We start from the raw sequence: 26,006 nt of genomic DNA, 5'->3' as shown, positions 1-26,006 counted from the left end.
AACCATTGTGAAGAACAGTTTAGAGGTTCCTTAAAAAATGAAAAATAGATATACCGTACGATCCAGTAATCCCACTGCTGAGTATATATCCCAAAGAAAGGAAACAATATATCAAAGAGACAGCTACACCCTCATGTTTGTTGTAGCACTGTTCACAATATTTAAGATTTGGAAGCAATGTAAGTGTACATCAACAGATGAATAAATAAAGAAAATGTGTATATACACACAATGGAGTATGATTTAGCCATAAAAAAGAATGAGATCCTGTTATTTGTAATAACATAGATGCAATTGGAGATCATTATGTTAAGTGAAATGAGCCAGGCACAGAAAGACAAACATTGCATTTTCTTATTTGTGGATCTAAAAATCAAAACAATTGAATTTATGGTGATAGTAGAAGGATGATTACCAGAGGCTGGGAAGGGTAGTGGGGGGTTGGTGGGAGGTAGGTATGGTTAATTGGTACAATAAAATAGAATAAATGAATAAGACCTACTATTTGGTACCAAAACAGAGTGACTATAGACAATAATAACTTAATTGTATATTTTAAAATAACTAAAAGATCGTAATTGGATTGTTTGTAACACAAATAATAGATCCTTGAGGGAATGGATATCCCATTCTCCATGATTTATTTCATATTGCATGCCTTTATCAAAACATCTCATGTACCCCACAAATACATACAACTACTATGTACCCACAACAATTACAAATAAAAAAATTTAAAAGAAACGCAAAGCCAAAGGCATCACACTACCTGACTTGAAACTATACTACAAGGCTAAAGTAACCAAAATGGCAAGGTACTTGTACAGAAATTGACACATAGGCCAATCCAACACGTTAGAGAAACCAGAAATAAAGCTGAACACCTACAGCCATCTGATCTTTGACAAAGTCAACAATAACAAGCAATGAGTAATGGACTCCCTGTTCAATAAATAGTACTGGGATAATTGTCTAGCCATATGCAGAAGACTGAAACTGTACTCCTTCCTTTCATCATACACAAAAAGGAACTCAAGATTGATTAAAAACTTAAATGTAAGACCCTGAACTATAAAAAAAAAATCCTAGAACAAAACCTAAGACATACCATTCTGGACATAGACCTTGGCAAAGATGTCTTGTTGAATATACCAAAAGCAATTGCAACAAAACCAAAAACAGACAAGTGGGACCTAATTAAAGTAAAAAGTTTCTGCATAGCAAGAGAAACAGACAACAGATTAAACAGACGACTTACAGAATGGGAGAAAATATTTGCAAAGTATGCATTCAACAAAGGTCTAATATCCAAAATCTATAAGTAACTTAATACACAAAAAGGAAACAACCCCATTAAAAATGTAGCTAAACACATGAACAGACAGTTCTTAAAAGAAGACAAACATGTAACCAACAAATATATGAAAAAATGCTGATCATAACTAAATATTAGATAAATGTAAATCAAAAACTCTGTGAGATACCATCTCACACCAATCTGAATGGTTATTATTAAAAAGTCAGAAAATAATAGATGCTGCGAGGTTGTGAAGAAAAGGGAACACTTATACATTGTTGGTGGGAATGTAAGTTAGTTCAGCCACTGTGGAAAGCAGTTTGAATACTTCTTAAAGAATTTTGAACTATCATTTGACCCAGCAATCCCACTATTTGGCATATATCCAAAGGGAAATAAATAGTTCTACCAAAAGAATTTATGTACTCATATTGTTTATCGCAGGGATATTCACAATAACAAAGACATGGAATCAACCAAGATGACCATCAAGAGTGTAATGAATAAATAAAATGTTATACACACACACACACACACACACACACACACACACACACACACACCATGGAACACTATGTAGCCATAAAAATGAATGAAATTGTGTCATTTGAAGCAACATGGATGCATCTAGAGGCCATTATCCTGAGCAAACTAACACAGGAACAGAAAACCAAATATCACATGTTCTCACTTACAAATGGGAGCTAAAGATTGAATAGACATGGGCACAAAGATGGGAGCAATAGACACTGGGAACTGCTTGAGGGGGAAAAGTGGGAGAAGGGCATTTGTTGGAAGGCTACTTCTGGGGTACTATGCTAAATACCTTGGTGACAAAGTCATTTGCACACCAAGCCTCAGCAACATGCAATTTACCCATGTAACAAACTTGCACATGTACTCCCTGAATCTAAAGTAAAAGTAGAAAAGGCAAAAAAAATTAATAAAGAGACAATGTGGTAGAGTGATGCAGAGCAAATACTTTGGAGTCAAACTTCCCAGGTTCCAATTCCAGCTCTGTCATTGACAAATGATGTGACTAAAAAATTAAGCTCTCTGTGACTTAGTTTCCTTCTTGGTACAACAAAGAAAATAATAGTACCTATATCAAATACTGTTAGAGGATTAGAGAAGTATATGTAGTTGCTGTTAATAGTTATCATCAATAAAGAAATCATGCATTTTTCAATAGTTACTAGGAGACATAAAAATGAAACTGACAATCATAAGCAAAATTCTAATAAGCCTCAAATACTACATATATACATATATATTTCTATATTTTGCAAATATATATGTAAATGGTATATTTTTACATTTGTATCATGCATGCCCTAAGCCAGTTTCTCACACAGATTTTTTTCTAGGACTTGCTACATTTAAAGAATAGAAGATAAATTTTAATAAACACAGTGATTTTGTGCAAATTATGCCCCTAAATGATCTTTTTCAATGTTGGAAATGACTTTTTCCAAATGTGAGGGGCAGACGGGTAGAGTTGAGAGTTAGTGTTTTAAATAAGAGCAATCAACATTAATTGAACATCTACTAAATTAACACTTTTCGTATATTTCCATTTAATCCCCATAGCCACCCTGAAAGTCTAAATATTATCTATATTTCACAAACAAAAAAACCCGACATTCGGGGAGGTTAAGTAAATTACCCAAGATTACACAGTTAGAGAAGGATAATATTGGTAGTTGAAGTGATGTGTGTCAAATTGCATAAAATAATAAGAATATTTATTTACTGCCTTCTGCATGTTCTATGTTAGGGGCTTCACAGTGCTATCACCCATTGATGACACAGCAACAGGTGATAGAGAAAGTATTTATATTGCATTTCTGTGGATAAAGAAATGGATGCTCTGGGGATGGAATAACCTGGCTGAGGTTCTACAGCCTAAAAGTGGTATCAGGTACATAACCAGAGTCTTTTATTTATGTAACATGGAAATATAGAAAAATAATTATATGTCGATGGTGGCCTTTCATTTTTAAAAAGCTGCATTTATTTGAGAAAATATTACATATTCCTAAGATACATAAACTCACACTGAAACTACATTTGACGTAAAGTTATCCTCAATTGCTACAATATTCTTGTTTGAAGCCCTGAAAATAGTTGTGCATCAATTAAATGTCAAAAATCAAAGAAGGCTTATTCAGGATATTTAAATGTAGCTTGGCTTATATTCCAGAATAAAAATAATAAATATTAAAGAGCTCTCATTGTAAAGAAAATTATTTCTTTATATTCTAGAAAGTAATATCTAAAAATTGTTTTATAAAAGTAAAGACAAAATAAGCCTACTATGGATATATTTAGTGTTGAATAAAAACAAAACTTCATATTTCTCAAGCTAACTCTATTGGTTTGGGGATCTTTTACCAAAGCGAACTAAAAGCTCGTTTGCAATTTGAATGAAGCTTTCTTATGCCAGTGTCATAAACAGATTCCATTCCAGTGTAGCAAGTTCCAAATTGCAAATTTTTAGAAATGAATGTTCTCTATACATAAACAAGCACAAAGTTTACAGTTGTGTTAATGAACACAACAATTTTTCAGCAAGTAAGAAAGCACTTTTAGGTGCTATTAAACAAAATACAAGTTGAATTTTGACAAAATCAAAATTGATCATTCTTACTTATTTGCTGGAGCTACCAGGCTACTAAGGGTCATGGATAATAAGAGAATTTCACACTACTATAGCATGAATGTTCAAGGTAGAAATGAAGACTACTAATATGAATGGAAACCCTTCGGTCCTTTGTATTTAATTTTTTAGTATGGAGTAAAAATATTTAAAGCACCTTGGTGACTACAGTGAACTGAGTCCATGTAGGGTTATATAAAATCCAAAGACTTGCCACTGTAAGTGCACAAAGTACATACTGTGTGCAAATATTCTTGCTGGCCAGGTGCGGTGGCTCACGCCTATAATCTCAGCACTTTGGGAACCCAAGGCAGGTAAATTACTTGAGCCCAGGAGTTCAAGAGCAGCCTGAGCAACATGGTCAGGCTCCATATGTTAAAAACATTCAAAAACAGCCATGCATGGTAGTACACAACTGTTGTCCCAACTACATGGGAGGCTGAGGTGGCAGGATCACTGAGTCCAGGAGGTCGAAGCTACAGTAAGCCATGTTCACACCACTAAACTCTACCTGGGCAACAGGGTGAGACCCTGTCTCAATTTAAAAAAAAAAAAAGAAAAAAGAAAAAAGAGAAAAGAAAAAGAAAATATTCTTGTTGTGTAATGTTTGGAGACAGTTTTAGGCCACCAGGCCATGATCAACAGTGGAGACAGTTTTAGGCCACCAGGCCATGATCAACATATTAAAGTCTTCTAGCCTGGTTTTGTTCATACGCTTAAATGGCTCATAATTCAATAAATTATTCTTGTTATATCCTTTCTCTGTTGCCCTTCCATCAATCCTGTGGGCAAAGGGAAGATACTTGATTACTGAGTTCTACCCCCTCTTTTTATGTTCTTCAGGTTCACAAATAAAACATCATTGATGACTGTAAGAAATTCTAAAAACTTTTTCCTTGGAGATGAAACTGTATTTGTTGCTCACATGTAGAAGTTCACAAGAGATAATTATGAAGTCCTATACTAAGGCTTTAAAAAATCAACTGCACTAGTTAACAATAAAATAAAAGCCTTTAAAAATATTCGTGGGTTTCTATTTTTATAATATGTTGGAAAGATATTCAGAGAATCCTCTCTCAACTGAAAATTTTGAGTTAAACACACAGAAACTAAAACAGCATGAATCTACTGTAGTGGGTCATCATTGGAGATGACATTTGTTCTGGAATATGTGCTACTCAGTAGTGGCTGGAATCTTGGCTTTAGGGACCATAAATGAGAATCAAAGAGCAAAATCATTAGTTAAAGAGCTCACATTTGCATGGTTTGGGGTACAGTTTTCACATATTTTTGGATCACCTAGCCCCAAATTAATTATTTAGCTTCCTAGCTGTAGACATAGAAAGGGGTCCCTAGAAGTATCTTTACAAGTTTACACAGTTCCCTCTTTGTTGTTTGTAAAACATGTTTTTTAAAGTTGTTCACAAGTTTAAAAAAGCTAAGCTGATTGATGACATCTTCATACAGAGCTCAGAAAAGTCATGCCAGAGACATGAGGTCTATGTAGATTATTAAAGAACAACTGGAGCAAATTATTAGGAAAATGATATGTAAGCTATACCAAATTATACAGTCTTAACTCTTACACTTACAAGTTATTTTGCTAGTGCTACATTACAAATTAGTTGCTTTATGTTGTGAACATGCATCTTTACAGCCATCTCTAAATCATATTTCTGAATCATATTATGTTGTTGCAATCAAAATAAAATTAAGAATTACTACTAATAAAGTATATAATCACCACTAAGGCCTACTCATCTTCACCTATATACTAGTCTTGTGCAAAACAAAACAGCTTCTAGTTAAGACAAATGAAAATTTATTTGCATATTTCACCACTGCAAATAAGCAACAGGCCGTTACTCTGTGTCTACAGTTGGTTACACACTAATCCTGTAATAATGAACAGTAATAATAGCTTTTTGCATTCTCATATTTATCTATACCAGATAGGTCACTTTATAGTTACAAAAGAAAGAATTAAGCAATCGTTTTTTATTGCTTTCAGTCATTAACACATTATTTCTCTCACACCTGCAAACATGGTGATTTTTGCTTGGATTTGTTTGTTTGTTTCTCCTTAAGGTTATATGTTTTTATATCTAGGTTTACTTATTCTATATTGTCATTTTTTTTCCGAAACTTAATGACATAAAAAGATAACTTTGAAGTCAAGATAGAACTAGGCTTTCATTCCTAAGCAGTAAACTTACCCTTCTGATTACTTCCCCCTCACAGTTACCGGTCTCACTTTGCTTAGAGTTGCTTACTGTCCGAAGTACATTTGACTCTATTTTCTCCTTTCTTTTTCATATTCAATTTTCATCAAATACAACTGTGGAAGACACTACAATGCACTAATGATATATCTTTTCAGGAATGAGGAACTTACTCCCATAGCTACTGGAAATAATGCTGGAAGATGGCCATCAGGTCAGCCCTCTTTATGCATTGCCTTGCTTGAAAAAATAAAATAAAAGCTTCACTCAAGGTCAAACCTCCTTCCACATGTAGCCCACTTTCAATGACTGATCAACACAGTACTGTGAAGGTCTAGTCTCTTTCTCCCAATTCGGGACAACTCTGAAGGGCCATCCCAGCTTCAGGGGCCTTAATGAGTTGGCTGAAGCCTTCAGTGGGCCTTCGCCAAAGCTCAGTTTCTACCTCTGCTAAATATACTTTCTTACCTTTTCTTCCCACAAGTGTTGCTCATAACACTTTCCCTAATAAATGTCCTGCATTCTAACCTCCTCTCTCAGAATCTGATTTCCTGGAAACTCAACCTGTTACAGCATCATTTTCCCTCTTTATTTCTCTTGAAGTTGTCCCTCTGTTTCTTAATTCATTATCATTGCCTAGTTTGTTCTGCCCTAACTCTGATTTAGAATGGTCCATCTTCACTTTTGGTTCCATGGCCAAATAGGCATTTAAAACAAACCTCCACACAGGCACACTTGGAACATGATGGTAGATCACTGCAGGCTGCCTTGAAAATTCCAAATCCATCCAGTTCTCAACATTTCTTTCTACCAACAAACATACCAAATATAATACTGGTATAACATTAGTACATGCTGTCAGTGCCCTCACAAAAATCCCCCCTGCAGAGAGTTCCTATACACACCAGTGGTTTCCTACAACTCTGCCTGTGGGAACTCACTGTTACACAACTCTGACCTAAGAGAAAACTTTAATCAATTAGGGGTTAACAGATAAATACTCCAACTCCCTTGCCCTTCAGTATGACAATTCTTTCTGAAGGTCCCAGTGAGGTCCCTCAGTTTTCAGCAGTAATCTGGTAACTAGCTTGCTTACTTATTGGCTTTCTCCCTCCAGCATCTCACTTCCCCCTTTACTTAGTGTGATTCTCCTGATCACCTCTCAGATTAACTACTTGGAATTAAACTCTTGCCTTAGGGTTTGCTTTTGGGAGTGGGTACACAGAACTGATTACCTTGGATATTGTCAAAGACCCCTAAATGATCTCCCAGATCTTACTGGCCTATCTCACCCCTCTTGTCTGTTTTTTATATTATCTCCAGATTTCTCTTCTTCAAACTCAGTTGACTCATACCTCTTGCCTCCTCAGCAATCTTCAATGGCTCCCAGTGCAATAAGTAAAACAAAACTCTGCCTTAAAATGTCTACCTGCATTGCTAATTGTATGTCACTCTGCATTCTCTACCTCACACATGCACTCCAAACACACCCATCTACTTTTTAATTTACAGAAACTGTCTTCTCTGTGTTTTCAATAAGGTTTTTTCTCTGCTGGAAAGTTTCCCCAACCCCCTGCCAAATCCTTCAAGGTTCAGATCAAACCCACCATCCCCTGTGAAGCCCTCTCAGACCCCATTGTTGGGATTAATATTTCCTTCCATCAGGCTCCCCAGTGCTATAATTAAACTTTAGATATATCAAAGCATACCTTCATTGAGATGATTTATGGATACCTGTTTCCACCACCAGATGTGAATTCTCGGGAAGAAGGAGCTACATGATATTCATATTTAGATATAGTGGTAATATTCAAAATAATTAACAAACCTTTATCCCAATACTGACCAACCAGAAAGGACACCTGATCTAGGTCCTGCCTGATCTAGGTCCTGAGGCATCCTGATGCTTTACGTGCTAACACTTTAGTAGCTGCTAAATTGTTGGGAGGTTCCAAGAGTTCTGGGTGAGGGGCTGTAGTATCTGGACTGGCAAAAGTTATTTGATAGTGGAGCTCAAACAACTGAATATTTGCCAACATGTAAGAAAAGATCAGTTGTTACAATATTTCAATAAGCAAAGCATAATTAGTTGAATGTCAGCTTTGTTCATAACTACTATGTTTATAAAGGCTTTCCAAATTATAGGTCTTTAGTAAATAATTATTATATAATCAATAACAGAATTGAAAATGAACACAAAATTTTTTAAAAGTATCTGATACATACACACATGTGTGTACACATGCATGTACCCATACATGGATATGGTTCTTTAACCAGCAAAAGCAGGAAAATTCTCATATGTGTGAAATTTTTATAATCTAGTTTTCTTTATATCACTTCAGATTAGTTAGCAGCTGTTCAGAAGCAATTGTATTTATACTGTTTAATCTATAGTTTAAGTCTTCCAATAGTAATACCAGTAAAAATTAGAGCTAGGCTCCCTTTTACAGGCTGTTTTTTCCAAAGCATAATGGGACAACTAATTTAATTCTAAGGCACTGCCCTGGGAAGAGCTAACATGATGACGTCTTGTAAATATTTTTCAAAATTATGAAGCCTGTAAAATGGTTTGTATAGCCAGAAACATTAACCTAATTCATCCTCACTTAACAATGTATCCTGAGCTGCATTTAACTTCACCAAATACGTTCCAAATTTTTTCAAACCAACATGTTAATAGTCCATATCAAAATAGTAAAAATATGTATTGAAATACTGTGGTGTCACAAAAGCTGCTAAAACCAACAACAACAAAAAAGATTACACAAAGGAAAGGCCTGCCAAATCTCATTATTTAATTTTTCGTAAGTCTATTCCAATAACTTTAAGAGTTTGATTCACAGACCAGGGGCTTTGTGGTAGTTATAAACATTCCGAATTCAACAATGTTTCACAGTTTGTGGTTTCTTATGTGTTTCTTCTCATAAGTAGTAGAACTCACTGCTTCCTACAGAACAGGAAACTGAAATTGACTATGTTTTATCAAAACTAATTGTACCAATTCTGAATGACTTGCTGCCTTTCACGAAAGACGAGTTAAAACTCTAAAATTAAGGAAAATATACCAACTACTAGGACTGTCAATGACAATTAAAATGAAAACTAAAATTTAAATTTCTTTAAATCAATTCACTTCTTATGGATTACCTAAAAAATAGTAAAATATGTTACTTTATTGAAATGTTTGGACTAGAGACATTATAGCTCAAATCTACCTATCAACTGAGGACTTATTAATGGTGTTTGTAAATCTAAACATCTCAAAAACAAGGGGAAGATTTCAGAAGATGCTAACAATTTTTGCTGTGTTGGCATTTGAGGTTAAGCACGCTAGAAGCAGGGAGTGGGGATGGGCAGCTGTTTCTTCCTACATAAATTCTATTACAGTGGCAATAATTGGATCATTGTGGTTGGCACTCTGAAATTTCCCTTCTGCTTTTTAATAGCATAGGCATCCAGTATGCTCTCTGCACTTTCTTCTTTGCAGCAGCTCTCTATCGCTTCTATACTAGATATAAACCCTTCCCTCAAACACTTTGTTGAGGTAAGCAGGGACGAGAGGCTAGTACGTTCAAGGAGCAATAGATACCACCACATATGTAAGTGTAGAAAGAATATGTGTACATGTATATGCTTTCTACACTTCTAAAGTTGTATCCACTTACCTACATTATAATAATTTCCTCAACAGTATCCAACGACCACAGGGAATTTAATTTTCTCTCAAATAGGACAACTTATTCCTTTGATGAATCATAATCACTCAGTACTAGCTATTACTCTTCTATCACTTCTTACCCCTCTCCCTTCAAAAAGTAACAGGAACACCTCTCCCTCTGATTCCCATGTAAGTAATTCTGTTCTGGGACCATTGCGGAAATCTGCATAAATAAATACTTTATTACAGACAAGGGAAGATAAAGGAAAAAAATTCACATATATCAAACCTTTAACTTATTTTTCATATATCAAGTAAGTGCATGTGAATGTTTTTATAATATCCAGTCCTGTAAATAAACATTCTCTTAAAATGTCATTGGGTTGATATGTGGGTATAACTATTTGAAAGTATTTATCACATTTTAAATGTAAATACCCTTAATTAAAAATTTCATTTATAGAAATTTGTTCCACAAATAAATTTGAATAAATGGCCAAGATAATATAGCACTAGACATAAAATGTATGCATCAAAGCCCTGATTATTTAGAAAGCTAATGACTGAAATACAAAATTAAATTTTCTTCTGAGTCATTTAATAGAAAGTGGAAATACAAATTGCATTTCTATTTGTCTCATCATATTTCCATCCTAGCGTAGTAGGAAAATGACTAATATTTTATTAATAGATTTTATACCTTTCAATATACCACGTTTCCAAGGGCGCACATGAATCAGGTACAGAATTTCTTTATAAGGGTGTACGGTAATTTGTGGATTTCCCCACACTATCGGAAGATCTGCAGTTACCTATAAGAGATAATTCAAAAACAAGAATTATGTAGTATCAACATAAAATAAGTACATTACACTATATGAAATTACTGTAACAAGTTAAAGCATAGAACAAACTGAAATTTAATTTAAATACTCCCAATAAAATCATTCACTTTTTTAAAAAACTGTAAGCCAGAAAAATTCTACATCCAGTAGAAGAGAAATCTAAGAACAAACCTACTTAAAAATGGAACAAAGGAAATTATTCTTACAAAACAAATAATGCTTATATTCTGTTACTACTTATATCAAGATCATTGATGCTTAGAAAGTCTGAATAGCTCTCATCAATCATGCACAATTGTCTTTAGGCAGTTTGATATACAAAAGAGATGAATCGTTTCAATAAATTTCCACATCAGTATTAATAAAACAAAAAATATTTAAGCAGCATTTGACCACACCCTGGCTAAACCCAACTTTCAGTTTACTGGGTGCTTATATCTTCCTACTCCCCACTGCTCAGGGAAACAATAGTCTACTTTGTGTCTCTACATGTGCGCCTATTGTGAACAATTATTAGTAATGAAATTAAACAGTACGATGTGGACTTTTGTCACTGACTTTTTTATTTAGCATACTTTTAAAAACTTTTTCATACTTTTAATGGATGAGAAATTGTATATAATGTACAACATGATGTTTTGATATATATGTACATTGTGAAATGGCTAAATCAAACTAATCTATGCATTATCTCACATAGTTATCTTTTTTGTGGTGAACAAAAAATCTATTCTCTCAGCGCTTTTCAAGAATACAATACATTGTTATAATTATCATAACCATGTTGTACACAAGCTCTAATAATTCTCTTGAACTTATTTCTTTTATCTAACTGAAATTTTGTGTCCTTTCATTCACATCTCTCCAACGACTCCCCTCATCAGCCCCTGATAACCACCATTCTACTCTCCACTTCCAGGAACTGAACTTTTTTAGATTCCACATGTAATTGAGATCATGCAATATTTGCTTTTCTGTGCCTGGCTTACTTCACTCAACATAATGGCCTCCAGGTTCATCCATGTCACAAATGACAGGATTTCCTTCTGTTTTAAGACTGAATAGTATTTCATTGTGTATATATCACATTTTCTTTATCCATTCATTTGTTGATGGACACAGGTTCAGTCCATATCTTGGCTATTGTGAATAATGCTGCAATGAACAAGAAAGTGCAGATATTTCTTTGACATAGAGATTTCAACTCTTTTGAATATATACCCAGCAGCGGAATTACAGAATCATATGATAGTTCTATTTTTAATTTTTGGAAGAAACTTCATAATGTTTATCGTAATGGCTGTACTAATTTACACTCTCACCAACAGTTTAAAAGAGTTTTCCTTTATCCATATCCTCACAACACTTGTTTTTGAATTTTCTTTTCTAGGAATCTTCAAACACTCCAGTAGTGTAGGGAAAGTCCATATATCGCCATGGACTCTGGTAATACAATTCCATATATTCTATGTTGGTGTATAATCATTTTTAAATGTTGTTGAATTCAGTTTTCTAATATTTTGTTGAGAGTATTTCGGCTATAATCCTAAGGAAAACTGATCTGTAGTTTTCATTTTCCATGATGCCGCTGTCTGGATTTATTATCTAGGTAATAATATTGGTCTCAAAGTGGAAGTTAGAATATGTTTACTTCTCTTTTATTTTTTAGAAGTGTTTGTGAAACATTAATATTAGTTCTTCAACTGTGAGTAAAATCCACTATTAAAGCCATCTAAGACTGTGTTTTCTTTGTGGGAAGTCTTACAAATGCTAATTCTCTACTTGTTGTAGGTGCATCATATTTCTATTCCTTCTTGAGTCAGCTCAGTAGTTTTTGTAACTCTATAAATTGGTCAGTTTTTTTCCAAATTATCAAATTTATGGGCATACAGGTTTTCTTAGTATTTATCTCTAATTATTATTTCTTCAGGTAGATAGTGGTGTCTCCATATGCATTTCTTAATTCAGTAGTTTGAGTATTCTCTCTTTTTCTGTCAGTCAAGGTAAATTAGCTTATTTACTGACCTTTTCAAACAACTAACTTTTGTTTTTATTGGTTTTCTCTATTGATTTGTTTTCCATATCATTTTATTTCACTCTACTCTCTCTTACTGCCTCTTTGTGCTTGCGTTGTCTTTCATTTGCTCGTTTTTCTAGTTACTTAAGATACAAAGTTAGGTAACTGACTTAACATCTTTCTTCTTTTTTTACTACAGGTATGCACAACTACAGATTTCCCTTTAAGCACTGCTTTAGGTGCACCTCCTAAATTTTGGTCAATTATGTCTTCATTTTCACTCATCTCATATCATTTTCTAATTTCCCTTGTGATTTCTTCTTTGACTTATTGGTTATTTAGGAGTATGTTGTTCTAAATTCCACATATTCAAGGATTTCCCAAATTTATTTCCATTTTTGACTTCTAATTTAATTCCGTGGTTGTCAAAAATCATACTGTACATGATTACATCACTTTTAAATTTATTAAGGTTTATTTTATGTTGTAAGACATAGTCTATCTGGGAGAATATTCCATGTATGCTTGAGAAGAATATTTATTCTGCTGTTATTACATGGAATGTTCCATAGATGTCTATTAGATCTCATTGATTTTTGCAAGTCTTCTATATCTATGTTGATCTACTGTCTAGTTAATTACCCATTATTGACAGTGGGATACTTAAACCTCCAACTAACATTGTTGTTTCTGACTTCTTAAATTCTGTTGGTTTTGCTTCATGTCTTTTCAGGCTCTGTTGTTGTGTGTGTGTGTGTGTGTGTGTGTGTGTGTGTGTGTGTGATATGTGTGTATATATATTATAACATATATACACACATATTATAAAGATATTTTTAAAATACTTTTCTATGCTTTCTTTATAATATGTGTGCATATATGTTATAATATATATACACATAAAGAAAGCATAGAAAAATATTTTTTCTAAAGCATAGGAAAATATTTTATGTTAATACTACATAATTCTTGTTTTTGAATTATCTTTTATAGGTAACTGCAGATCTTCTGATAGTGTGTATATTATAATACATAATACATATACGATATATAATACATAGTAAATATAATACATAATACATATATGTGTATAATATATGATAATATATATACACACATACATATACATGTATATACTTATAATTGGTATATATTCCTGATAGATTGACACTTTTATCTTTATAAAATGTCTCTTCATATGCAGTAATAATTGTAGGTCTCAAGTCATTTGATTTCTGAAATACTCCAACCACTTCAGCTCTATTTTAGATACTATGTTCATGGTATATCTTTTACTTTCAAACTATTTTTGTCATTTTATTTAAAATGGCTCTAATATAAGCAGCCTAAAGTTGAACTTTTCTTTAAAAATACATTCTTCCAATTTCTGACATTTGAGTGTTTAGACAATTTACATATAATGCAGACAAGAAAACTGAAATCTGCCATTTTCCTATTATCTATATATCTTATGTCACCTTTGTTCCTGTAATCTTCCATTACTGTCAGATTTTGAGTAAAATATTTTCTAATGTGTCACTTAAATTCCTTTTTGTATATTTTACTCTATTTTTGAGTTGTTTTCTAAGATGTCCTGGGTTTTATAACTAGCATCTTACTTTGAAACAATTTGCTTTGTAATAATTCTAACTTAATTTCAGTAGCATACAGAAATATTTTTCCAGTATGCTCCTATCCTTCTAGTCTTCCTGTATGTTACTACTTTCATACCAATTACATCTCTATACATTGTAAGTCTGCCAAGACATTTATATAATTATTAATTTTTCAGTTTTTTTAATAATTTCAAGTTTTATTTTAGATACAGGGGTTACTCGTACAGGTTTGTTACATGGGTATATTGCATGATGCTGAGGTTTAGGTTATGGATCTTGTCACTCAAGTAGTAGGCACAGCACCTAATAGGTAGCTTTTCAACACATGCCCCCCTCCTTCCCTTCCTCATCTAATAGTTTGTGTATCCATTGTTCCTATCTCTATGTCAATGTGTATTCAAAGTTTAGCTGCCACCTGTAAGTGACAAATTGCAGTATTTCGTTTTCTGTTACTGCATTACTTTGTTTGGAATTCTAGACTCCAGCTACAACCACGTTGCTGCAAAGAACATGATGCTGTTCCTTTTTATGAATGTGTAGTATTCCATGGTATATATGTACCACATTTTCTTTATCCAATCCACCACTGATGGGCACCTGGGTAGCTTCCAAGTCTTTGCTACTGTGAATAGTACTGCAACGAACATATGAGTGCATGTGTCTTTTTGGTAGAGTGATTTGTTTTCTTTTGGGTATATACCTAATAACGAAATTGCTGGGTTGAATGGTAGCTCAGTTTTAAGTTATTTAAAAAATCTCCAAAATGCTACCCAAAATGGCTGAACCAATTTACATTCCCAACAACAGTGTATAAGCATTCCCTTTTCGCTCAGCCTCTCCAACACCTGTCATTATTTGACTTTTTAATAACAGCCATTCTGACTAGTGTGAGATGGTGATATGGTTTAGCTGTGTCCCCACCCAAAATCTCACCTTCAGTTGTAATCCCCATAATCCCCATGTATCAAAACCGGGACCAGGTGGAGATAACTGGATCACGAGGGTGGTTTCCCATGCTGTTCTCATGACAGTGAGTGAATTCTCATGAGATCTTATGGTTTTATAAGCATCTGGCATTTCCCCTGCTTGTTCCTCTCCCTCCTACCACCCTGTGAAGAGGTGCCTTCTGCCATGATTGTAACCTTCCTGAGGCCTCCCAAGCCATGCAGAACTGTGAGTCAATTAAACTTATTTCCTTTATAAATTACCCAGCCTCGGGCAGTTCTTTATAGCAGTGGACTAATACAGATGGTATGCCATTTTGGTTTTGGTTTGTGTTTCTCTGATGATTAGTGATGATGAGCATTTTTTCATATGTTTGTTGGACATTTGTATGTCTTCTTTTCAGAAGTGTTTATTCATGTCCTGTGCATATTTTTAACAGGCTTAGTTCTTTTAATCTTGCTGATTTAAGTTCCTTATAGATTCTGGGTTTTAGACCTTTGTTGGATGAACAGATTGTGAATATTTTCTTCCATTCTGTAGGATGTCTTTGTTTTGTTGATAATTTATTTTGCTATGCAGATACTCTTTAATTTAATTAGATCCTTAATAAAATGTTTGATTTGTTGCAATTTACTTTTGGGTACTTAGTCATAATTTCCTTGCCAAGGCTGATGTTGAGAAAGGTGCTCAAGCTATTAAAATCCAGGATTTTAATAGTTTGAGGTCCTACCTTTAAATTGTTAATCAATCTTGAGTTAATTTTTGTATACAGTGAAAGATAGGGATCCAGTTTCATTCTTCTGCATATGGATAGACAGTTATCTCAGCACCATTTATTGCACAGGAAGTCCTTTTACTATTGCTTGTTTTTGTAGGGTTTTTTGAAGATCAGATGATCGTAGGTGTGTGGCTTTATTTCTGGGTTTTCTACTCTGTTCCATTGGTCTAGGTGTCTGTTTTTGCATCAGTACTATGCTGTTTTGGTTACTGTACCCTTAGAGCGTGTTTCACATTTTCCCTTGTAGAGATCTTCTACCTCCTTGCTTAGCTGTCTTCCTGGATATTTTAACTTTTTGTGGCTATGGTAAATTGGAATGTGTTCTTGACTTGGGCCTCAGCTTGAACATTGCTGGTGGATAGAAATGCTACTGATGTTCATACATCTATTTGTTTATCCTAAAACTTTATTAAAGTTTTTTATAATTTCTTGGAGCCATTTGGCAGTCTTTAGAGTTTTCTAGGTGTAGAACCATATTGCCTGCAAAAAGACATAGTTTAAGTTCTTCTTTTGTCATTTGGATGCCTTTTATTTCTTTCTTTTGCCTGATAGCTCTGTTTAGATCTTCCACTACTATGTTAAACAGGAGTGGTGAAATTTGGCATCCTTGGCTTTTTCTAGTACTCAAGGTGAATGCTTCCAGCTTTTGCTCATTCATTATGATGTTGGCTGTGGGTCTGTCATAGATGGATTTTATTATTTTTAGATATGATCCTTTGATACCTAGTCTCTTGAAGGTGTTTCCCATGAAGAGATGTTGGATTTTATCAAAAGCTTTTTCTGCATCTATTAAGATGACCAAATGATTTTTGATTTCAATTCTTATAATGAGTGAATGACATTTATTGATTTGTGTACGTTGAACTAGACTTACATGCCAGGAGTAATGCTTACTTGACCCTGGTGTATTGACTTTTTAATGTGCTTCTGCATTTGGTTTGCTATTATTTTTTTTGAGGATTTTTGTGTGTACTTTCATCAGGGATATTGGCCTCAAGTTATCCTTTCTTGTTGTGTCTCTGCCAGATTTTGGCATCAGGTTAACGCTGGATTTATATAATGAGTTAGGGAGAAGCCCCTCCTCAATTTTTTGGAATAGTTTCAGTAGGATTGGTACTAGTTCTTTGTCTGATATAATTCGGCTGTGAATCTATCTGGTTCAGGGCTTTTTTGGTTGGTAGGGGTTTTTATTACTGATTCAATTTTGGAACATGTTATTAGTCTGTTCAGGTCTTCACATTCTGGTTTTATCTTGGGAGATTGTGTGTTTCCAGTAATTTATCAATTTCCTTTAGATTTTTAAATCTGTGTGCATAGAGTTGATCACAATAGTCTCTGAGAATCTTTTGTATTTCTGTGGGATCCACTGTAATGTCTTCATCATTTCCAATTGTTCTTATTTGCATTTTCTTTTCTTTATTCCTGTGTTAATCTAGCTAGTGCATTTTCTATCTTGTTTATTTTTTTAAGAGCCAACACTTGATTTTATTGATCCTTTGTATGGATTTATGTGTCTCAATATCATTTAGTTCTTCTCTAATTTTAATTCTTTCTTTTATAATACTAGCTTTGGGGTTGGTCTGTTATTTTTTTCTAGTTTCACTGGGTGCAAAGTTAAATTGTTAATTTGAGCTTTTTCTAACTTCTTTATGAAGGCTTTTAGTGCTGTAAACTTTTCTCTTAACATCGCTTTAGCTGTATCCCAGAGATTTTTATAAGTTATGCCTCAAGTTTTGTTAGTTTCAAATAATGTTTGATTTCTGGTTTAATTTTTAAGTTTACCCAGCAGTTATTCAGGCGCAAGTTATTTAATTTCCAAGTATGTGTGTGGTTTTGAGAAATCCTCTTGATATTAATTTTTATTACTATTGCACTGTGATCTGAGAATGTGCTGGGCATGAGTTTTGTTTTGTTTTTTAATGTATTGAGTCTTGCTTTAATTACTGAACATGTGGTCAATCTTAAAACATGTTCTATGCGCAGATGAAAAGAAACTATTTTCTGTGATTGTTTGGTGGACCATTGTATAGCTTTCTATTAGGTCCAATTAGACAAGTGTGAAGTTTAAGTTCAGGACTTCTTTTAAGCTCAGGACTTCTTTTTAAATTTTCTGACTTGATGATCTGTCTAATGCTGTCAGTGGGGTGTCGAAATCTCCCACTATTATTATGTGGCTGTCTATGTCTTTAGAACATCAAGAAGAACTTGTTTCATGAATCTGGATGCTCGAATATTGAATATATATATAATAGTTATATAATATATATAGTATAATATATACAATAATATACATATAATAGTTAAGTTTTTTGTTGACTTGCACTCATTATCATAATGTAATGCCTTTTTTATCCTTCTTAATTGTTGTTGGTTTAAACTCTATTTTATCTGATATAAGAATAGAGACTTGTACTCTTTTTTCTTTTTGTTTTGCAGGTAAATCCTTTTCCATCCTTTTTACTTTGAGCCTGTTGGGTATTGTTACATGTGAGACGGGTCTCTTGAAGACAGCAGTCAGTTGGGTCTTGTCATTTAATCTAGCTTTCCACTCTGTGTTTTCTAAGTGGGGTTTTTAGTCCAATTACATTTAGGGTCAGTACTGATATGTGAAATTTTGATACTATCATCATGTTGTTAGCTCGTAATTATGGAGCCTTGGTTGCACAGTTGTTTTATAATGTCTATGGGCTATGTGCTTAAGTGTGTTTTTGTGGAAGCAGGTGTCCTTTCAATTCTATGTTTAACACTCCCTAAAGGACTTCTTGTCAGTCTCGTCTAGTAGTAACAAATTCCCTCAGCATTTGATTATCTGAGAAAGATTTTATCTCTCCACTTATGAAGCTTTGTTGGGTGGGAGATAAAATTCTTGGTTGGAATTTCTTTTCATTAAGGATGCAGAAAATAGCACACCGCTATCACCAATTTCTTCTGGTTTGTAAGGTTTCTGCTGAAGGATCTATTGGTAGACAATCAGGTGTCCTTTCTATGTGCCCTGACCTTTCACTTTACCTGCCTTTAGGACTTTTTCTTTCACATTGACTGACCTTGGTGAATCTGATGAGCATGTGCCTTTGGGATAGTTGTCTTGTATAGTATCTAGCCAGGGTTCTCTGTATTTCTTTAATTTGCTTGTCAACCTCTCTAGCAAGATTAGGGAAATTTTCACAGACTATATCCTCAAATATATTTTCTATGTTGCTTACTTTCTCTCCTTCTCTCACGAATGCCAATGAGTCATAAGCTTTGTCTCTTTATATAATCTAATTTTTATCAGAGGTTTTGTTCAACTTTTAAAATTCTTTTTTCTTTATTTTTGTCTGACTGAGTTGATTCAAAGAACATCTTTGAGCTATGAACTTCTTTCCTCAACTTGATCTATTCTGCTGTTAATACCTCCATTTGCATTATGAAATTCTTGTAGTAAATTTCTCAGTTCCAGACGTTCAGTTTGGTTTTTTTCTTAAAATGGTTATTTCACTTTTCAGCTCCTGGATCATTTTATTGGATTCCTTGCATTGGGTTTCAACCTTCTCCTGAATGTCGTCAAGTTTCCTTGCCCTCCAGATTCTGAATTCTATTTCTGTAATTTCAGTCATTTCAGTCTGGTTAAGAACCATTCCTGGAGACCTAGTGGGCACATTTGGAGGTAAGAAGACACTCTGGTTTTTGAACTGACAACGTTCTTGCATTGATTCTTTCCTATCTGGGAGGGTTGGTTTTCCTTTAACTGTGGTGTAATTTGGGTATAGTCAGTTTGCTTTGTTTGTGGATGTTTTCAGAAACAATATTTATTTGAGGCTGAATTCTTGCCCTTGGTTTCACAGGGGTGTATATTAGCAGAATATTTTGGGGGCTGTCTTTTGAGCTGTGATCCAGTAGATGGTGCTTAAGAATAATGACTGGTAGATAAGCTCTTACACAGCCACGTGACTCTTTTTCTCATGTTTGCATGTGTGCTCTGTGGTGGGAGAGGGTGGGGAAGAGATGACACCCTCACCACGTCGATTTCTGGGCCCTAGAGGAGCCCCATTTGATTACTGGCATTGCACCCACGTTTCTTTTGTTAGGCGTTCCAGGCCAGGGGGCTCACTTGGGCACAGGCTGCAGCAGGCAGGTAGGCCACACTGTTTCTAGACTGGCCTTGCAGAGAAAGGAATGTCCCACTCCCACACCAGCTGATGGACTAATGTGTCTCACCGTTCTCAGTGCTCTAAGACTGGGGGCTCCTCTTCAACTTGAGTGCTGGCCAAAGATATTGGCTCAGTATTCCTGAGCTGCATGATGCAACCCTAAGGCATCATGACAGGCCCACAGCTCGGGATCAGGCTCCAGCTGCTCTCAGGGATCTCAAGTGCTCCCAGGTTGCTAGGAAAGTATTCAGTTGGAGCAAAGCACTCAGCCTGGAGAGTGGAGGCTGTATTGTGTACACACTTCTGTGGGGCAGCCAGGCAGGTGCCCTGGGAGATGCTGGCTAGCAGTAGGGCATACAGAATAGATGTGCCCCAGTTCCATCTGGAAGCTGCCCTTGCTCTCTCTTGGCCTGGCAGTCAGCTGGGGTTAGAGCTTCTAGAAGGGCGATGGGGATACCTGGGGCCTGGACACTTATGGCTGCACTCCAACAGAGCTGCTTCATGCAGGAAAGCCCCTGGCTCCATGTTAGCTGAAGTCCTGTCTCTGCCTACTTTCTGAAAAGATCTCTTTCTCAGCTCAAACATCCATGGGGACATGGAGTCCTCTGTAGCTGGTACCCTAAAGGTCTGCAGTGAGAATAAGCTGTACCTTAGTCTCTTCACTCTCCCCTTCCCCAGAAGTTGTTTGGGGCCAGGAACTATCTCTAGCACTCGGGTATCCCATGTAGGGTTTCCAGCTTCCTCCTTCAGCCTCAGAGTCTGAGTTGCCTCTCAATCCACTCTCGGTGTTTTCCCTCTGAAGATCTGCTCTAATTATGTTGGCTTACTGGATATTTTTGTCTCTCTCAATGGGAACAGCAGTTCTTGGCTGTGTCTATTTGGCCATATTGTCCCCCTCCCCATTTTTTCTTTTAAATGACCTAGAAGAAAAAGCAGTTACATCTAGCATATATTTATGTTGTATATTCTATTCACCTATATAGTTATTTTTATTGATGCTGTTTTTAAGTTGGTTGAGCTTTTTGGATATGTAGTTTAAAGTTTAATAAAATCTGGGGCTTTTTTGGCCTTTATTTCTTTGAAAACTATTTCTTTTCCTTTATCTTTCTCTTCTGTAGAACTACTGTAAGTCATACATTGGTATGCTTGATGCTGTTCCATGGATATCTAAAGTTCTGTTGATTTTTCTTTATTTTTTCCTCTTCCCCAGACTAGACAATCTGTATTGACTCATATTAAAGTTTGATGATTATTTCTTCTGCCAGCTTACATCTACTGTTGAGGCTGTATAATTAATAATTCTCATTGTACTTTTCAACACCAGAATGTTGGTCTTTTTCATTATTTTTATAACTATATTTATATGATCTATTTATTGAAACATCATTGTCATACTTTTCATTAATTCTTTAGATGGGATTTCTTTTAGTTCATTGCATATACTTACAAAGGCTTATTTAAAGTCTTAGTCTAGTAATTTAACGTGTAGGTCCTCTTAGAGACAGCTTCTAACAATCGCTTATTTTTTGTGCATTGGTCATACTTTCCTGTTTCTTTGCTTCCTTGTCCTTTTGCTTCATCTCATAATTAATTTCTTATTGAAAACTACTTTTTATGTAAGGTAATATAGCCACTTTGGAAATCAGATCATCCCCTCCTAATGGCTGGTTTTCATTGTTCTCGTATTTGTTGTTTTGTTCTTTTATGGTTTGGTGACTTTTCTGAACTAATTATGTAAAGTCTGTATTCATTATAGTGTGTGCCTACTGAAGCTCTGTTTAGTTGGCTTAGTGGTCAGCAGTAATTTGCCACAGGTTTCTATAAACGGTGAAAGAACCAATAAATCTTCTATCCTTTGACAAGGAGTACTGTATATGTGTTGTTGTATACTTTAAGTACTCAAGTAGTTTAAAACTCTGACTTAGCCTTAATTTTCAGCTCTCACAGTGTCTGTATCAGCCAGAGGTGAAAAATTAGGACTCTCTCAGGCATGTACACAATCTTGAATATCCGTGTGGCCTGCTTGTTTCCCAGGAATATACCAGAGATTCTAAAATCCCCTAAGGGCATCTTATATTCCAGATCTTCCTCTCCAGTTTTTAGCCAATCTCTTATTAGCTGCTATTGTTATTGCAGCCTCAGACAACTGCAATGTTAAACCATTGCTGCTAAATATTTTTGACAAATGCTCTAAGGATAGGACCTATCCATCAGAGCAAACTCTGAGACAAGTCAAATAATGATAATGCCTTCCTAGTGGGATGCTGCTAGCAAACTTGGAAAAAGGTCAAATAGTAATCCATACACTGTCTCTTCTTTTGACTGCAAAGCTGCTGGTTTTCATAGTTACTACAGTTGCAAGATTGCAGAGCTAAAGAGAGAGGGATAAGAATAATTCAAGTTAAAATGTCACAAACCATCCTGCTCTTTCCAGAATTCCGAGTTTTTCTTACATATATACTTCTTAGATTATTTCAAGTCTTTAATTTCAAGATCACTGAAAAATTTGATTTTGACAATTTTTGCCAGTGTTTTCATTGCTTTTCTTTAAAAAAATGAATTTACAAACCTTCTTGCTTCACCTTTGTGGAAGTCCCACATCTCTTGTCTTCTTTATTATATAATTATTTTCTACTACTTTGTTAATTTGATAAAATTCTATAGCATTTTACCTATATCTCATTTATGTTCTGTAGTTTTTAGTTTCTCTTTCATGTTAAAGAGGTCTCAACCTTCAGCAATCAAATGAAATGTATATTAAAAAGCTTTTTAAAAATACAAAGCACCATAAAAATAGTTACTAGCACCAATGAAAAATTGAACAAGGAAAACACTTAAAAGAATATGCTGAGTCTAGTCTATAGTAACAGATTATCAAAGTGGAGTGGTATAGCAAGGAGTTGAAAATGAAGGGCTGGAGCTAACATGTACATCTTGAATAAAAGTATGAATTTGGTATTTGTATTTAGATGACAGCCTGAAGCCAGGAAACTGCCAAGTGGGAGGTCATACAGAAATAAGGATGCTTTTGATGCATGAAACTTGAAATCAGAAGGTTAGAGGAATAAAAAGACCGGATAAGTAATAATCAAGGTTTGATTATCACTTGATAATCCAATGTTAGGAATTAATGTCAAGGAAACAAGAAATGTAGAATAATATAAAAGAAAGGGTGAATAACATTAAGAAGGTAGGTCAATGTGTCAAACTTCACATGTTACTGGCCTTGAGTTCACAGACGTCACAGCAAAGGAAACAATCAATGAAATGAAAGGCAACCTAAGGAATGGGCAAAATATTTGCCAATTACATAGGTGATATGAGGATAATAGCTAAAATGTATTAGTCTATTTTCATGCTGCTGATAAAGACACACCCAAGACTGGGTAGTTTATAAAGAAAAAGATTTTTAATGGACATACAGCTCCATGTGGCTGGGGAGGCGTCACTATCATGGTGGAAGGCAAAAGACATGTCTTACATGGCGGTAAGCCAGAGAGAACATGTGCAGGGGAACTTCCCTTTATGAAACCATCAGATCTTATGAGACTTATCCATTATCACGAGAACAGCATGGGAAAACCCCACCCACATGATTCAATTACCTCCCACCAGGTACCACTCATGACACATGGGAATTATGGGAGCTAAAATTCAACATGAGATTTGGGTGGGGACACAGCCAAACCATATCATAAAATATAAGGAAAACACAACTCAACAGAAAAAACAAGACATTAAAATCCAGATATCCCTATAAAAGAATGGGCAAAGGACTAGGTTTTGATTTTGAAGGTAAGAGATGGCACTGAATAATTTTAGTTAGACATGAAAAGAGAAGAGTTTCATTTAGAATATTAATTCCATTTGCAATCCAGCAAAAAAAGAAGAGGAAAACCAAGGCACATATTTATCAAGGTTACAAAAAAAGCAAAGAGTAAACCCAGAGAATTTACAAACTTCTGTAGTCCCCTCTAAAATTGAATTCAGGCACCTGTAATGGGTAGATATTTGAAGCTTCTTTGGAGGATCCTATTGAGCAAATAATTATTTGTGGGTAATTGTAGGAGTGAGTGGAAAATGTTATTTAAAGGTTGGTTTAAACAAACCAAGTGAGGATGGCAGAGTATAATGCTTCATAAAAAATAAGGATATAGGCCAGGCGCAGTGGCTTATGCCTGTGATCCCAGAACTTTGGGAGGCCAAAGTGGGTGGATAACTTGAGCCCAGGAGTTCGATACCAGCCTGGCCAACATAGTGAAACCCCATCTCTACAAAAAATATAAAAAGTAGCTGGGCGTGGTGGCACATGCCTATAATCCCAGCTACTTGGGAGGCTGAGACACAAGAAACACTTGAACCCAGGAGGTGGAGGTTGCAGTGAGCCGAGATCATACCACTGCCCTCCAACCTGAGCAACAGACAAAAAAACAAAAACAAAAACAAAAAAAATAAATAAAACCTAAAACAAAAAATAAATAAGTAAAAGGATGTAAACAATTATGCATTCCTTAATATTTCCACTATTATTTACACTGGTAAATGATAGGCTACACTTCTGAAATTTTGTTTTGCTTACAGATTTCACATTAAAATTTTAAAAGATGTTTCTAAATATTTTTGAAAACACCTTTTATTATCATGTACAATTTTTTCAATGAAAGGCACATGACTCAAATAAGTAGATTTTAATGTGCTTTATAGTTATATAAATATAAGACTTATTTCATCCTAATTCAACTTTATAATTGAAATGATATTTAAAAGCTGTTGGACTAATAACAGGTAGGATTGTAGACATCTTATGTGACATTGCTTCATCTGATTAAGTAAAACTAAATGTTTAAAAAATTGTTTGTAATTATTATATTTCATGTGATTCACTATATTCAGAAGAAAACACTTTCACACTAAAAATAAATTCTTACCGTAAATGTTAGGGCAGTATTTGTGAAATGAGGCAATGTTATATGTTTTTGTGTCACATTCCCCACTTGACATTCCACAGTGATGTGTTCCAAGGCCAAAGGTTTTTTTCCAACCCCTTTTATGTCAAAGATGTGCTCCATACCATCTACTTCATTTTGTAGAATAAGTTTACCCTATGAGAAACCAGACAAATTTCAGATCTATAGGAGTCATAGTTAAATGTTAAACAACCTCTGCTATCTTATTAATCTTGTGTCTGGTTAATAAAATGAGCTTGTAGAGAGGTGTTAGCCATTGACTTTTTCGATACACAAATAAATGCTTCTACCGAACACATAACGACAAATTTCTGGTGAAAAGTCATTTATTTCTTATTACCCTCTCTAAATTACAGAGTGTATATAGGCATTCTCATACACAACAATTATATGCATGTCTACTTCCATGTAAAAGAAAGTATTTTCTGATATACCAATTTCTTTAATGAATAGGAAGGGAAAGTAATTATCTTACTTTGTTCAGCATGTTGTATAAAATTAATTTGAATGCTAGTATTCACAGACAAAAATATTGTTATGTTCATGATGTTTATGCCTCAAATTAAAACATGTATTAAAGTTTTAAGTAAAAATAGTCAAATTCATGGAAAATACTAACTTTTCTGCTAAACAGTTGTACAATCAATTAAAAGACTAATGTCATACATTAGTTTATTAACTGATACTATTAATTAATACTGGGGAAAATATCAATGAGTTCATACCGTAATGACACATTCAAAAATAGGTTTGAATGTGAGAGGATACTCCACAATTTCATCTGGTCCAACATGTAAATCAATAGGTCCATAAAACCATTCTCCTTCTATAGTAACTTGAAATGTCCATTTATCGTTTGTTTGATTTTT

General features: G+C 34.6%; 1 protein-coding gene across 1 annotated transcript in view; it reads right to left on the bottom strand.

Annotated features, from left to right (window-relative positions):
* The window catches only part of CFAP47 (cilia and flagella associated protein 47), a 466,299-nt gene that overhangs the window by 125,685 nt on the left and 314,608 nt on the right, over nt 1-26,006 (bottom strand). The window contains exons 47-49 of the mRNA XM_024240715.2: nt 25,863-26,006; nt 25,099-25,272; nt 10,540-10,651 (exon numbers count right to left, since the gene is read on the bottom strand). Of these exons, the coding sequence (XP_024096483.2) occupies nt 10,540-10,651; nt 25,099-25,272; nt 25,863-26,006 (430 nt within the window). The remainder of the gene's footprint in view (nt 1-10,539; nt 10,652-25,098; nt 25,273-25,862) is intronic.

The sequence above is a fragment of the Pongo abelii genome, chromosome X (assembly GCF_028885655.2).
Source record: "Pongo abelii isolate AG06213 chromosome X, NHGRI_mPonAbe1-v2.0_pri, whole genome shotgun sequence".
NCBI lineage: Eukaryota > Metazoa > Chordata > Mammalia > Primates > Hominidae > Pongo > Pongo abelii.
The sequence above is the reverse complement of the archived record's forward strand: the minus strand, read 5'-3'. Positions and strand labels throughout refer to the sequence as shown.